Source organism: Tachysurus fulvidraco, chromosome 21 (assembly GCF_022655615.1).
Source record: "Tachysurus fulvidraco isolate hzauxx_2018 chromosome 21, HZAU_PFXX_2.0, whole genome shotgun sequence".
NCBI classification, from domain to species: Eukaryota; Metazoa; Chordata; class Actinopteri; order Siluriformes; family Bagridae; genus Tachysurus; species Tachysurus fulvidraco.
In genome coordinates, this window is record NC_062538.1 from 3,619,271 (window position 1) to 3,629,809 (window position 10,539).

The following is a 10,539-nucleotide window of genomic DNA, read 5'->3' on the forward strand; positions in this document are numbered from 1 at the left end:
TCCTGCCTCGATGCCCGATGACGCCTGAGATAGGCACAGGCTCCCCGTGACCCGAGAAGTTCGGATAAGCGGTAGAAAATGAATGAAAGTTGAAGACACAAAAATGCTCCATCTTTTATCTTCTACCTCAAGCAAGAAAGCGGGTGGATTTTTTTTCTTTTCTAAAATATCTTCTTCTTCTTCTTCTTCTTCTTCTTCTACCGCTTATCTTTGTGTTGTAAAAAAATAATCAAGAGGTGTATATTCAAGCATCAGTCACTTTATTAGGAACGACTGCTTAACAGTGCAATTATCAAGTCAGCCAATCACGTCATATCATATCATTCAGATACAGGTCAAGAGCTACGGTTAATCTTCACATCATGCATCAAGTGTTTCCAGAGAGTGATGATCTTCTGGGATTTTCATGCACAACTCTTTACACAGAGTTTACACAGAATAGCACGATAAATAAGTGAGCGCCAGTTCTTTAAGCCGAACAAGGAGGTCAGAGGAGAATTCGCAGATTGGTTCAAGCAGACAGAAAGGTAACAGGTAACAGTAACCCTTCACAACCATGTTCAGCAGAAAAGCATCACAAAATGAGAAACACACCACTTTTTGAGAAGGGATTTATTTTTTCCTAACACCTTCTGTTCCCTTTGTAACCTGTATCTGTTGATAGGATATTAATTGTATAATTGCATGAACAAGCAGGTAAACATGTGTTGTGGTCAGTGAGCATATCCATTCAAGCATCCATTTTCTATACCATGTCTGTTCCTACACTTCCCAGTGGACTCGGGACAGAAAGTGGGAAACAAAATGGACTTGGTGGTAACCTATTGTAGGACACAGTCACACACTCACACACATTCACACACTAAGGTCCAATCAGCCTACAATGAATATCTTTGGACTGGGGAAAGGAAACGGTGTACCTGGAGGAAACCACCACCATGCCCAGATGCCACCATTATATTTATTTATTATTTATTGACAGTAAATACTTTAATGACTTCATTGTTGATGCACACACAGTCAAATTATTATAGACAGTACATGAGCCGACAGAACCCACAAATACAACTGAAGGTACAAAAGTTCTTGTCAGGGAAGAAGGTTCTCTGTTTGAGATGGTTCCTTCATCACGCTGCTTCAGAACTAACTAACATACGAAGCATCAACTCGGACACATGACTCATCCCTTTTTAGGCTGTAACGCTGTTTGTATCATTATTTGCTGCTAGAATGAGTCACAGATCTGTCATAGAGAGTTCTGAAATGACAAAAGCAAAAAGGTTCCAATAAAAGAAGAAAATAATTTAACCATCACAGCTTTTTTTTTGGTTGTTCTTGTTTCCTTTTGTTTCCTTGCCTTCAGGTTGTAATAATTCTCTAAAGTTGCTCCGGAGTCCATTTACTTGTATTCGTATATTCCCTGATGTCAGTCATTATGAATTCAATTGCTATGACATACAAGATATTACAAAACATTCTAGTCAGTCTGATTTATCTGAACACATCCTCGTTTGTAGAGAAAGATCAGAGAACTTTTATTTTTTCAATAAAAAAGATATTTTCCAGCATTATTTATTACTTTTTATTTACAATGTTGTTGCTGATCCAGTTCATTCCATCCTGAGAGAAGACAGAAACACACAAAGAAGACAGAAAGTTAGTATAATTTTAGATGCACAGCTTTCAAAAGGATTCATTAATGAGATGTATAAAATAAAGTGACTCTCTTTTGCTGGGATAATGACGTGACAGGTTGTACTGATCCAAGTGATTATAGTATATTTACAGCATTTGGCAGATTCATCCTTATCCAATATCTCATTTATTCAACAATTGTGGGTTAAGGGCCTTGCTCAGGGGACCTGGAGTGCAGCTTGGTGGTCCCAAGATTCAAACTCACAACCTTCCAATTAAACTAAATTCCAACCTTCTAGTCCAAAACCTTATCCATTGAGCTAACACTGCCCTAATACAGATTAGTTTCACCACATGATGTTTTATGACATTTATAATGGTTAACAGCAACATTATACAAAGTTGTGAAAACTCTGTATGTATAGCTGGTGTATAGCTCTAGTCTGGTGTATAGCTCTAGTGTATAGCTCTAGTCTGGTGTATAGCTCTAGTGTATAGCTCTAGTCTGGTGTGTAAACTGGTGTATAGCTCTAGTCTGGTGTATAGCTCTAGTGTATAGCTCTAGTCTGGTGTATAAACTGGTGTATAGCTCTAGTCTGGTGTATAGCTCTAGTCTGGTGTACAAACTCTGGTGTGTAGCTCTAGTCTGGTGTATAAACTGGTGTATAGCTCTAGAATGGTGTATAAACTGGTGTATAGCTCTAGAATGGTGTATAAAGTCTAGTGTATAGCTCTAGTCTGGTGTATAAACTGGTGTATAGCTCTAGAATGGTGTATAAACTGGTGTATAGCTCTAGAATGGTGTATAAAGTCTAGTGTATAGCTCTAGTCTGGTGTATAAACTGGTGTATAGCTCTAGAATGGTGTATAAAGTCTAGTGTATAGCTCTAGTCTGGTGTATAAACTGGTGTATAGCTCTAGAATGGTGTATAAACTGGTGTATAGCTCTAGAATGGTGTATAAAGTCTAGTGTATAGCTCTAGTCTGGTGTATAAACTGGTGTATAGCTCTAGTCTGGTGTATAAAGTCTAGTGTATAGCTCTAGTCTGGTGTATAAACTGGTATATAGCTCTAGTCTGGTGTATAAACTGGTGTATAGCTCTAGAATGGTGTATAAAGTCTAGTGTATAGCTCTAGTCTGGTGTATAAACTGGTGTATAGCTCTAGAATGGTGTATAAACTGGTGTATAGCTCTAGTCTGGTGTATAAACTGGTGTATAGCTCTAGAATGGTGTATAAACTGGTGTATAGCTCTAGAATTGTGTATAAACTCTGGTATATAGCTCTAGTCTGGTGTATAAACTCTGGTATATAGCTCTAGTCTGGTGTATAAACTGGTGTATAGCTCTAGAATGGTGTATAAACTGGTGTATAGCTCTAGTCTGGTGTATAAACTGGTGTATAGCTCTAGAATGGTGTATAAACTGGTGTATAGCTCTAGAATTGTGTATAAACTCTGGTATATAGCTCTAGTCTGGTGTATAAACTCTGGTATATAGCTCTAGTCTGGTGTATAAACTGGTGTATAGCTCTAGTCTGGTGTATAAACTCTGGTATATAGCTCTAGTCTGGTGTATAAACTGGTGTATAGCTCTAGTCTGGTGTATAAACTCTGGTATATAGCTCTAGTCTGGTGTATAAACTCTGGTATATAGCTCTAGTCTGGTGTATAAACTCTGGCGAATAGCTCTAGTATTTTATTTAGCCGTATAGACTCACCTGGACTCCTTCGCCAGAAATAGCCGAACAGGCCTGGATCTGCCACTCTCGATCCCGGTACGTGTGCAGGTTGAGACCCTCTGCGATCTCGCTGGCTGTAGATGCTGTGGTCAGATCCTGCTTATTGGCAAAGATGAGCACAGGCACTCCCTTCAGATTCTCCTCATCGATCAGTTCTGAAAGCTCCTACATAGACACGAGACGACAAAAACCTCAACAGCTTTAAGCCTCGACATCTTGTGCTTGGTCGACATCCTAATGGCTGTTTTAATTATAAGTCGTTTCGGATAAAAGAGTCTGTCAGATGAGTGACTAATAAATGGCTTTTTTTTAAAAACCATGGTCAGCTGTCTATGCAAAAATTTATAAGGCACAATTTATAAAATCATTCCTCGGACGCTTGTTCACATTTTGTCATGTATTTCTCTTTTACTTCATCCCTTCTGTATACAGTGCATATCTTCCCTATACTGTATATACTGTAAATTGTTTGTTCTCACCAGGCCTGTTTCTTCAAACCTCTTCTTGTCTGCACTGTCTATGACGTAAATCTGTCAGGGAGAAAGCAATAGATAGAGTCAGATACAGTATACAGGCTTCTCTACCTTCTTTAGACCCCTTTTATACGACAACGATAGTATTCTGTCCTACATAGTTGTGAGTTGCGATCTATCTTTGCTTAGAAATTAAATTAAATTAAAACTTTTACAACACACACCAACAAATCTGTGTTCTCCAGATACTTTTTCCAGAAAGGGCGGATCTTCCTCTGCCCCCCGATGTCCCAGACATTCAGTTTCATTCCGTGACAGGTTACACTCTTAATGTTAAAGCCCTAGAATGTTTTACAGGAAACAAGAAAAAAATAGTAACAGGAACATGCTAACTATATTTAGATGACCTTAGCTAACCAGCAGGGCCTCAATTTATGGTTAAGTAAGCTTCAAACACAGGATTAAAGACACCGCTCGATCCTCTGTGCTCAAAATTAGGTCTCCTGTGTGGTCCATTATGAAACCGTGTATAGGGTTAGGGTTAGGGTTAGGTTTAGGGTTATATTTAATTCTAAAATCCTGTTGTTTTGGTTTGAAGATAGCATGCTATCAGACCAAAGCTTTAGTCAGTGTGGATAGTCCATTAATATTACTATCCTAGTTAGAAGGAAGTCATTAAGAAGTTCAGCTATATATGGCCATTGCTGACTCTACTTTGGTTAAGAACATGACAGAAATAGAACCCAGGGACTGCCATCAGCATGACTTCACTAAAGCGAACAGATAGAGGTTTCTACAAAGTCTATGATATATATTCAATGTCGATACAACATTCTTGGACTTATCGAACAAACGTTCCTTCTTTGTACCAGTCTGGCTGCCATTGTAAAAGTTCCTTATGTTCCTCATGTTCTCTACTGCTAACTTCCTATCAGGATTCCCAATACAAAGCTGTGTATAAGTTGACACACTACTGTAATTCCTGTCATGTGAATTCCTGTCATGTTCTTTCACCGTTCTGACTCGTTCTTGTGACCTGAATTTTCTACTAGACCTGTTGACAACGGACAACTCAATCTAACAGGTAGTGATACGAAGGACTTATTTTTTTTAAGACATAAACCGAGATCGTTTTATACTAGCACCGGGACAGAGCAAAAAAAAATCGTCTTAGCAGAGGAAAATCTCTTGCATATGCATAATATTTCTTATTATGAGATTAGTTTAAACAAAATAAAGTGTTATTCAGGCTGTTTTGAAATTATTTAACTCGGTTCAAGCTTTAAATTTTCTTTATTTTTTGGGGCTATATAGTTAACGTCCTTCTAGAAATAACTTCTTACGATGAGAAATAAAAACATTTGGTTAAAATGAGAAGAAAATGTCTAGAAATAGGTTTAATAATCATATGTTTACTTTATTATAATTTTATTATAATACTAAATAATAGATAGACCTGACTACAGTCAAGAAATTTGTGAGAATTTTAACTGTTCTTTCAGTATAGCAACTTACAAAACCTGGATCTAGAAAAGTTCTATGCTCTGTGTTATTTTGTAGCTGTAGGTCACACTACTTTCATTACCTAATGTCTAAATGAGGTAAATTGTATTATCCAAGGATTTGGAACACCATGCAATTGAAACCAGAGCAAATTGCTTTACAGTTTTTGATGGAGAGTGTAACTGCTACGTACGTACCTGAGTCGGCGTGATGGTGTTCACATCTTCTGAGGCGAGCTGTTTCAGAAGGGTGGTTTTCCCAGCGTTATCCAGACCAAGAAGAACGATCCTGAGCTCCTGCTCTGTCGTTCCCTTTAGTTTCTCAATGACGGAAAATAAACCCTGGACAAACATGGTCACAAAAGACGGATAAGGAAGTAGAATAAAAGTGGAATAAAAATGTGGTCTAGTGGTTAAATTTAAAATGTATGAATCAGAAATTTCTAACTTCTGCTTATAGAAAGTTCTTTTTTTTTATAACAAACATTAAAAAGGTTATAACAAACTTCAGACCTCAAGCCTATTTCTAAACATAATTTTTAACTAAGTACAAAGTTAAAATTCTGTCTTATTCTATTACCAGATTACAGATTATAGAAATATACACTTCTCAGTGCATCAGAAATAAGCAAAAATACATATCTTCTGATAAATAAAAAACATTTTAATTGAAATACTTTTGAACAAAATGTGAATGAATATCAATAAATAAGCTTTATATTTTGTTAAAAACGATCAGAATATACAAAGTAGGAAGATACACTTAAAAAATACGAACAATACAAAATGTTTTTACTCGCTAAATATGATGTCTTACAATGTACGCAAGGTTTTTAATTCAATTCAAAATCTTATCGAGTGAATATTAAGCTTATTTGTCGCCATATTTAAAAATTTCAAGCTTGAAATCGATTTAGATCTATAAAATAATACGCTTTTTTTAAAAATGCATCTTACTTTGTATATTCTGATTGTTTTGAACCAAATATAAGAATATAAAGCTTATTTCTTGATATTTATACACATTTCATTTACAATGATGAAATTGTAATTTTATAGTAGAACATACCAGATATTTTTAACTATATTCAAGATTTATCTAATTACTAAGATCTCATCGTTTAGGATTATTTCACATTACAGGCTCATTAGCTGAAATTTTGGCTGCTTTGATTCAACCGTCTCCGGATGTAGTGTTTGAAATTCTGAATTTGAAATAGTTTTTTTTTTTAACTTCAGCTATTAAAGTTAATTTACGAATTCAACCAAAGAGATAAAACTCAAAACAGATTTGAAAATTCAGCTTTTGTATTTGGACGGTACTCATTTCTATAAAACTCCATGTAAAACTTAATACTGACTTTTGGAAAGTATTCTTCATGAAGAACTTATCATTAATACAAGATAACATACAGCGCAGTAATTATTAAATTCCTTAAATCCAACCATCTGTGAAAGTAATTATGGACTCCCTGTCACAGCCTTGGTCCCAGTGGATTAGCATGGCGGTGTCTGATCCCCAGATTTGATCATACGTACCTTTTGGATTTCACCCATGATGATGATGATGTGACAATGCAGGCACAAAAGAGAGAAAATGGAAAAAGGAAGAAGAGTCCAGCTACATGCTTTAAAGTATATATCCAAGTGAGTCCAAGTGAGCTATGGTCAGGCACAAAAGTCCTCAAGTCCTCAAGTCCTCACCTCTAATGCTTGTTCTAGTCAAACTTAGCAAAGTGGAGCCTTTTTCTGCCGTGCTCTTCTTCAGAAGAGGAAGAGTAGGAAAGGAGGGGGTTGGGGTATCGAGGACGGATTGGATTAACCTTCCACGATTAGCAACCTTTCCACCTTCCTTTGTTCCTTTCACCTCCCCCAGACTTCTCTGCTGCATTAAAGTCTTACCTGGATTATCCCTCCATGCCACCTGCTTCATAACAGTCTCCTTTCTCTCAGTCTTGCTCTCTGTTTCTATTACTGGATCTTAACTGCAAGAAATACATTCATCCATCTGACACCTTCCCTCCATCTCCTGGCTTTGTGGTATGGCATTAGTCTTTTTCATGTTTCATGTCAGTTTATTTGCTCGTCATGTACAGTAGACACGTTTGTTTTTGATGTAGTACAGCACCTGTTCAGCAGAGGGCGATAGCGTCCAATTTGAAATTCCCCAATAATTGTGTTTAAGGGAAGTCAGATGTCACAATTATTTCAGGCTTTTGAGCAATTCAGAGTAGATTACATTTTTTTTCCGTATTTGAGTGCAATTGTCTTTTATATGTGCTTTAGGTGAGAGGAAATACAGCATGAGATGTTAAGTCATATTTTAAATCAGTTTTAAAAAGGGTTTTGGGAATTTTGTTACTCGATCAATTGAAAACAAAAGCGTGAAGGATTTGTTTGTCTCTGAATCTTCGTCTTTATAATTTCTGTTTCTTTTGTTTGCAATGAACTTTGATAACGTTTTAAAAGGAAACTGCTGTTTTATTTGTTGTTTTAAAATTGTTCATAAAATTGTCAAACATCAGAGAGCCAACGACCCAAATTGTTTATATATAAAAAAAAATTATGCTCATTTTTTAATAGCAAAGCAAACTGACTTTCAAATTGACTCAAATTCTGTTTCTGGTGACAGAATTCGCATAAAAGCTGATGTTACATAACAGACAGAAAGAGACAAGTTGCTTTTCAGTGTTGAATATACAGCATCTGAGAAACCGAACCTTGTTCAAATAATTATTTTGCTTGGCAGACTCTGCCACAATATGTCCCTCTTCAAATCTTTAGCATTATAGTATACACGAAATAGCTTTACGGTTATCTAAAATTACCTAAGAATATAATCTTTGTCGTACTATAGCCATGTGTAACTAGCTGTTAGCAAAATATGTAGCTAGCTTTATAACTAGCAAGACATTTAGCAACGCTTAGACGTCCATCGAAGTTTCGCTGTGAGTTTTGTAAAATTGTGTGTAGCTAAGAAAAAGTTGTTTGTGCATTGAAGACGTTATTAATCGTACTTTTATTGTAGCGATTAAAGGTTATTAAATATATAATAACGCTAAGAAAGAGACAAATATCCATAATTCTCTAAAGATCACCCATCATTAAACTCTCATCGTTCTGAACCTGTGAGTCTGCTGAGAATTTGACTTAGTACTGTTCTGAGAAAATAAGTTTAATAATAGACATTACGATGGTTTCAATATTATTTTTTATGCTGAGGCGTGTTTGGCCCCACATGTGCTTTAAAGATCATACATGAGAACCACTTTAAAAAGTGAAGAATCCTTGAGAAACCTTTTTTACTTTTCACCTCAGTTCACTCGCCTGCCATGTCATTGTGTAGCAGTGTTGTGAACGTCATGCTGTGGAGCTCCAGAAATGTATGAAACCTTGTACAGTGCGCTCACAGGCTCACAGCCGTGTGACTTACATCATTGTAGTTGTCTGTTCCAGTCCTTCAGCACTCTCGAAAATATGCAAAAAGATAAATACTATACAAATCTGTCCAAGACCAAGGCTAGAAGAATTCTCAGCTAAGGTTACTGACTAAGCTGCTTTATTGAGAGCTTTAAATTCACCTCATAAGTTAACAAAAAACAAACAAAAAAGAGCCAAGGTACAGTATATGATGGGAAAATCTAACAGGCTGGATAACAGGCTGGCGTTATTACTATGACACACATATACACAAACACACACACACACACACACACAAATAAAGACAGATAGGCAGCTTGATTTTTTTATCTCAAAATCTGTTATACGGATAATATTTTGGGCAGAAGCTCCAAAGTTTAATATCAGCCTCTATTAGCCTCTACAATATTAACACCAGCTGGAAGCCGTGCACCCTTGCCCTCATCCACATTTTTATTTTGTTATGGTATATTGAGAATGTTTTAAGTTCATTAATATGAAAACAATTCTGTTCGACTTTTCACCCGAAGAGTTTCCACTGAAAAATCTGAGCCTTTTTTCAGGCTAATGAGAAAAACAGACAAGGATTCAGATTTAAACAGATTAGGCATGCCTACAGCAAGTAAAGAACGATGATGATGATGATGATGATGATGATGATGATGATGATGATGATGAATACAAAGTGATTCAATATTCTGTTTTTTTCTTCTCCACCAGTCACCGCTCAGACACGTTCACACGCTCCGACAGTGAACATGCTGATTTGTAAAAGGATTATATTGAATTTTTTTTTTTTACTGCTCATTAATGTAGAACCAACTAAAGATCCATTATCACTTGCCAGTTCCAGCAAGCAGTTCCCAACCTCACACTTGCTAACATTATTCCTCCCTGAAGTAATCTCCTTAAACCTGAACTAAGAACTCTTTTTGCTATAATTGTTTTAGCTGTTAAAATCTTCATCAGCTATAAAGCAAAATATCCTTGTTCTTTCTAAAGATTTGTGCCACAGCCCGTGTCATCGACGACCATATTTACTCTCCAGAAATGCACAGGAAAGTAAATGCTTGCGTTACCATCCAACCTCGGAGTACTAACTGGAACACAAAATGGCACGGCGAACTGGTTTAATGCGGGACACATGGACCAGTGCGCATATGATCATCGGGGGAACAGGTGTTAGGGTGAAGACACAGGAACTGAGGTGAGAAGAATCCGGCTGCCTCTGGTTGGTTGGCCGGTCTTGACTTGCGGAGGCTGGTTCAGCTCCATGGCGCATGGAGAGAAACGCATTCATGTGTTGTAAGGATGTTCTGCTCTACCACGTCTACGCTCAGCGTTCAGTGTACATGTGCACCTAGACACTTCAGGAATAACGTACTGATAATTATACGTGGCACATTATATTTCAACACTGTATGTGAAGGATGTATTCATGAAGTAAACCTTTTTTTAAAAGAGAGATACCAGTGTTTGTAATAATCTCTCCATGACTCGCCTTGACAGGATCAGTAGCTTTAAATTTCTGTGAGGTTTCTCAGGTCACCAGTTGCACGATTAGTATGTTTTCCCACTGAGTGACTTTTATACCCAGCAGAGCTGTGTTTTACAACAGGTCTGGTGTTTACACAGTGATAGGCGTCTCATGTGAGCTGAGGAACTCGCCATACTTCTCTCCCGGTCTTCAACACAACACCAGCCTACTCCGGCAGCATGGACGCATCTGTTTCCTTCCAGCACAGACCAAATTTTACTCTACCTTCCAG

The 10,539-nt window shown here is 37.0% G+C and overlaps 1 protein-coding gene across 1 annotated transcript; it reads right to left on the reverse strand.

Moving 5' to 3' along the window:
• Window positions 1-243: 243 nt before the first annotated feature.
• Window positions 244-5,735, reverse strand: arl3l1 (ADP ribosylation factor like GTPase 3, like 1). Its single transcript, XM_027153428.2, has 5 exons — window positions 5,549-5,735; window positions 4,073-4,189; window positions 3,855-3,905; window positions 3,355-3,540; window positions 244-1,620 (listed from the first exon to the last, which is right to left on the reverse strand). Exons 1-5 carry the CDS (start codon window positions 5,702-5,704, stop codon window positions 1,576-1,578), a joined length of 555 nt encoding a protein of 184 aa, XP_027009229.1. The 5' UTR covers window positions 5,705-5,735; the 3' UTR covers window positions 244-1,575.
• Window positions 5,736-10,539: the final 4,804 nt, after the last annotated feature.

What these genes read in the sequence shown, in the direction of transcription:
- arl3l1 (XM_027153428.2), bottom strand. Translation starts at nt 5,704, where the DNA reads ATGTTTGTCCAGGGTTTATTTTCCGTCATTGAGAAACTAAAGGGAACG. An exon ending in TGGAGAACACAGATTTGTTG is followed by an intron (nt 3,906 to 4,072) that starts GTGTGTGTTGTA and finishes TCTCCCTGACAG; the next exon opens with ATTTACGTCATAGACAGTGC. An exon ending in GGTTTGAAGAAACAGGCCTG is followed by an intron (nt 3,541 to 3,854) that starts GTGAGAACAAAC and finishes GTGTCTATGTAG; the next exon opens with GAGCTTTCAGAACTGATCGA.